This window comes from Diorhabda carinulata, chromosome 7, assembly GCF_026250575.1.
Source record: "Diorhabda carinulata isolate Delta chromosome 7, icDioCari1.1, whole genome shotgun sequence".
NCBI lineage: Eukaryota > Metazoa > Arthropoda > Insecta > Coleoptera > Chrysomelidae > Diorhabda > Diorhabda carinulata.
The window spans coordinates 9,920,452-9,926,451 of NC_079466.1; the positions used below are offsets into that span (position 1 = coordinate 9,920,452).

Consider the following 6,000-nt stretch of genomic DNA (forward strand, 5'->3'; position numbering starts at 1 on the left):
GGCGCACAATGTAGGTGAGAGGGCGATGTGTACGTTTATAATACAATCTCTAGCAAAACCGGTATATTTTAAAAACCTGAAACAAGAGCATGAAATCGTGTGTGAATAAAATCCTGTTTATTTTTAGACGAGTAATGTATATATGAATATCAACCATAAGAATAAGAACAACTATTTGTTTAATAATCCTTGCTCATTACTGACTAATAACACGAAAAGTGAAAAAAATCAAAAATGTATTTATACTCTTTAAACTAGATAACATCACAAAAAAATAATCATGAATTATTTTCGTACCTTAAATTTTAGTAAGTTTATCACGTATTTTATTTGTAAATTGTGATTTTATAATTTCTTTTTAATTTCCTGGAGATATTGAAAATTTTTCTCATTTTGATGCATCCAAATATTTGATTTTTTTTTTAAAATAGACCCCCCAACTCATACCATTATTGATATAATAATTTTTTTAAAATTTCTAGTCGAAAACCCTTTAACTTTGAACAGAAAAAAATTGCTTCTACCGCCGTCTGAAGGAAAAGGATATAAAATTTCTCTTTTTTGTAATTTTTTCCTCAATTATCAAGTATTCAGCTTTAGATTAGATTATCGTTTTCTTTTTCGGAAAGTTAAATAGTAAAAATGAATCATTTTTACCGCGCGACGACGTGTTTTTGTAAGGATCTACTTACAGTACTTTGTGCGTATAAGAGAGTCACACACATTTTTAACATCATTTTCCAAGGAAAAATAAGTCTTCTACTAAAAAATTTGTAATTACATTTTTTTTGTAAAATTTTCGTTAAAGGAAATTTTTTATATTCTGCCCGTTAACGAGATATTAAAAAAAAAACTAAAAATACTTTGTTTTTGTCCTAAATATTTGGCATTTCCATAAACGATGGCCCTGAAAACATTGGTTCATCTAACAGTACCTCCTTTCATGTTTCATTTTTAACCATAATTGGAATCATGGAAATACTTGGCACTTAAAACCTTCCTTTCTTGAACTAAATTGGAAGCTCTTTAACTGAGCTGCCCATCGAATAAAGTACTAATCACTGTGGACTAGTTCAAAATACTTTTTATGTGCAAAATTCTTGTGATTACAACTTTTCAATAAATTTAATATTAACACCAGCCAAAAATTCCATAACCCCATACGTTACGGATATTACATAAAATTTTCATTGCTCATCATAATTATCATTATTTTATTCCTTATAACATTCTATTTTATGTTAGGATGAATTATGCGTTCCAGTCTAAATGAAAATAAGCTATACGAATTCCCTTTATTTTTAGAACCTACTTCACCATTACCTCCGCCGCCACATAGTGTAAATGGCCCAACATTTCAACAAGTATATAATATAGGAAGGAGCTATACGAATCAATCATCAACTAGTGGTCAACAATTCTCGCTGGAAAAAAATCAGTATTATAATCTTAAAATACAGTAAGTGTTTAGAAATTTTTTTTTCTGAAAATGCCTAAAAATAATGTTAAAAGAAAATGTATCGATAAACTGAAAGAAGAAATGAAAAATCCGGTTACAAAGATGTAAATACTTGCAGATTAAATGAAGTTAATTGTTAAATAAAATATAGGATTATACTATACACATACAAAGTAGATGCTTTCAGTAACAAAGTCGTTTCTTCCGAAATCTCTCTTTCTAAATACATTATAATCATTAATTTAAAAAGGTAACAGTGGTGTCTTATTTTTTTGCATCATGTAGGTTTGAAATACATATTTCTTAATTTTAATCAATTTTGTTCACCATATAAATGTATTTTCATTTATTAGTTCATTTGTTTATAACACAAACACGAAACATCTTCAAAAAATTTTGAAAATAGTGTGATACAAATATTTTGAAGTTTTTAATTGCTTCACTGGAAGAGATTTCTAAACAATCCATTTAGTTCTCATCTAATATTTTCTTACCATTTTTTTATCTTGGGTCCATATTGTGAACTAGGACTATAGACAGATCTTTACCAATAAGCTTCAAATTAATTTGGCAAAAAAGGAAATTATATTCCAACATTCAAGTGATAAAAATTAAAAATTATTCTATCGTTGGGTACCTCGTCATATTGGAAAATTTTTTAAAAGCGATTTCATTTGTTGTGTCAATTATTTGGTTTTTCAAAGAGATTTTTTGAGAGATCATTTCCAAGTTTGAATATTTTTTTAATTACAATTTCATTATTTAAAAGCTTATATACTAAACTATTATAGATGTATTAACTATTATTGGTCTCTAGTTCTTGGCGTCTTTTTTCTACTGGCTTCAGTTCTATATGTGAGCTCAATGTTATGGCAAGTAGCACAAATATCTTATGTAATATTGGATGCAACACCGATCATATAAATAACGAAATTTAAATTAAAATAAGATGTGATTCTTGTAATATTATCCCTAATTTTAAAAAATAATTGAAAAACAAAAAATAACTGAACAATATCAAAACGTCAAAATATAAGTAAAACCAAAGTATTTTTAAAGCAGATAAATCTGATAAAACAGTTATTTTGAATTCAGAAGATTATAATAATAAAATGATGAAATTATTAAATGATAAGACAACTTACAAAAAAATTTTGGATAATGTATTATGTCCTTTATAACTTAATATCATATTTATTGAAATAATTCGATAATTTTTGGGAAAGAGCCTACGAACTCTTATCAAAAACAAAATAATAATCTTAATTTGATCTTGGGAAGAACAAATTTTTATTTCGCCATCAGTTGCAAAAAAAATGAAAATTCACAATGTCTTACCCCCTAAAATATTTGCCTAAACTCCTCTTACCCCATTATCTAATTATTTGAAAAACATTTTGAAAAAAATTTGATACCAAAAAATACTATATCAAAAACACATAGTTTCAAAGAAAAATTTGAAAACATAAAAATTCCTAACGAATACCATTAGTACTGAATATGGTTTATTTTATTAGATGTAGTCATTAATATGAGAGCACATTTCCCACATTTGATGACACATATTTAGGCTTTTTCTCTGGAAAAGGCATTGAGAAGTTTTCTAGAAAAAATTCTGTTTTATGCTTTTTGACTGTTCATAATAAAACCTATAAAATCAATTTTTGGCAAAAAAATGTGTTTTTCTTAGTTAGTCACATGACTTATTGAGTGAAAATTTTATAATAAAAGTGTTTTTTGTGTCAAGGTCATATTTGCCACTTAAGTTAGTATGGTTAATTTGTATCATTAAAAAAATTGTGCTTCCATATTCTGGCACCATAGGAGCAGTAATTAATATTAAAAGAGTATTATTCAATTATCTGAATCTAAATTTATCTCATGATCGCATTGAGTTGTTCATGTATAAAATTGTTTAATTTAATTTTTAGATCAAATGCATTTGTTACGGGACCACTTAGATCAGAAAATAGGATTGCATCTAACATATTCCTCAATAATCAAGCGCGATCAACAAGTGGAACAAACTCCCCATTTTCAATTCCTACAACTACATATCAACAACTAAGAGGAATACCTGTTGTTAACGACAAGCGGAATATTGCTTCTACAAAAATTTCAGAGATTGTCAAATTATTAAATAATTCAACAGTACCTACGAATATTTCAAAACTCCAATATAAATCTGTTGTTCCAAATGTTGTTACTACACCTAATCATGAATCCAATAAAGAATTGGGAAATGTAGTTCAAAATCCATTTAGTAATGAATTTACATCAAAAAAGACGAATGATGCAACTCCTATAGAGGAAATTTCTTCTTCACAAGTTAATTTTAAACCTATTAAGAGGCAACTGGAATTCTCCGAAGTTATAAATAAAAAAATTAGAAACTCCTGTGATTCATCAAAAGGTACTCAAAATGAATCAATATGTCACAAAAGTTCCAAAATCAATAATCCAAACATAAGGGACTCTAACCGCGAAGCTTCTAATTATAAAGATATTCAGATAAGAGATGTAATGTCTGAAGGTATGTCTACTACGAGAGAAAGCTCCAATAACAATAAAGAAAACAGTGGTAAGATAGCTTTATATTTTATCTAGTCTCTACTTTTTGTATTGGCAGCTTAACATCCTTATAAATACAAATCAGATAAAGTGTAATATCATTTCCCTTGTTTTCGTTTTTACTTATCTAGTCACTCTGATAATTATTCTAGAAGAAATTGATATACATTAGCGAATTTTAAAATAATATTGTTCCGGGTACAGTATGTCCTAAGGTGAGTCATGTTTCGTGCAAATACGAGAATTGGAGCTAAGTCATGGTAGATTTTTCTTGCAAATATGTGAACTGACCACAAACGTATAGCTCGTTTTGAAGTTTTGCATGTATGCAGAACAACAGATGACTCTGTTGGTGAGTGTTGTGCGAGATGGAGATAATTAAAGATTGCACTTACAGCTTACAAACTGGTCTCTGAGGGAAAAATGCGATGGAATGACAGTGATTTAGTGTAGACCTTTGGGAATAATGCCGTACCATAAAATATAGTCGCTCGATGGTTAGGAACGGTTCAGCAAGAACGTGTCTCGACTACTGATAAGCAACGCACAGGTGGTCAGAGTGCGAAATGAAGTAGCCCATGCCATCAAGCAGTTTATGGATAAGAACAATTATGATAGGGTTTTATTCTCAAGGATTTCTACTGATTCAGTATCACATTCCTTCACACTTCTCCCTCGGAGAACAGCTATTTTGATGTTAGCGTGCTGCTCAACACGGGTTACTTTCATCTCGCATGATAATCACCAACTGAGCGATTTAACATCTCTGGTGGCACTAGTACCAGCTATCACACAACCATCTATTGTTTTACATAAAGAATATGTCTACAGACAAAAATATTTGCCATCACTTCTGCTCCAGCTCTCGTAATTTATTGTCATTTATTTCAGATTACTATTTCCTTATTTTCATTAATTTCTTTTCTAACCTATAATTTCCTTTTTATCCATCAGGAGACTCTATTGTTCTTATCAGGGTACACCCATCTCATAATTAGCTCTTTTAAAATCTGACGTAATTACCATAGATTTTCATTTTATTTTTGTTGGAAATGTAAGGCCCTTTATGATTATTTCCCACCTGATCCCTTGAAAATGTGTTGCCAGTCAAAAGGTCTATATTGGACTATAACTGAATATTAATTTATAATAAAATTTTAAATGAATTTTATTTTGTTTCAGATGTAATAACAATACTTTGAAATGTATTAGTAGCAAAATATGGTTCAGTTCATAGTTTACGTTAATTTCAAAATAAACTATTTAAAATTGTATTTATATTGTATAAATATAAATTTATACAATATAAATACAATTTTAAATAGTTGTTAGAACATATAAATTTGTAAATTTTGTAATTAAAATATATTGATATCTGCGTAATTGAGTTGAATATTTTATATATGGTTTATTCATTTGTTTAACCAGTATTTAAATACCATAATGTGTACACGAGAATTCAAATTTATCCTTGATTGTTTTATTCAATCAATAGATCACCTACCACATAAATATCAAAACAAGATCTGTTTCAACTATAATAAAAAGAGTTCATCTTCAGTTGTGATATCACAAGAAAGAACAAACCTGACTTGAAATTATTTATAGGGACATTAAAATTTATGCTAATATGAAAGTAAGTATTACAGTAGAGCTCTAATTTCTCCGAAAACGAGCAGCAAAATTTTTAATATTATATTTCATTTTTTCATTCTTCTCTTGATTTTTTAATATTTATACTGTAATAATGTTTATCCTAAATTATTAACAGTATCAACATAATCTATTCAACTTGTAGTAAAATAAAAAGAAGTCTGTCGTTGTAGTTCATAACATGTTAGACTTATTAATGCATTTAAATGTTAGAATTATTATGTCCATAAAAGAATATTTAGTAGCTCGTGAAGATGGTTTCAAAAGATATTTCTTTGAGGGTAACGCATCTTCTTGCACAATGACATATTTAGATA

At 28.2% G+C, this 6,000-nt stretch overlaps 1 protein-coding gene across 1 annotated transcript in view; it reads left to right on the forward strand.

Annotated features, from left to right (window-relative positions):
• Nucleotides 1–5,413, forward strand: part of LOC130896547 (transcriptional regulator ATRX-like) — an 87,232-nt gene extending 81,819 nt beyond the window's left edge. The window contains exons 24-26 of the mRNA XM_057804727.1: nt 1,306–1,459; nt 3,391–4,040; nt 5,213–5,413. Coding sequence (XP_057660710.1) covers nt 1,306–1,459; nt 3,391–4,040; nt 5,213–5,232 — 824 coding nt within the window. The 3' untranslated portion in view covers nt 5,233–5,413. The remainder of the gene's footprint in view (nt 1–1,305; nt 1,460–3,390; nt 4,041–5,212) is intronic.
• The last annotated feature ends 587 nt before the right edge of the window (nt 5,414–6,000 follow it).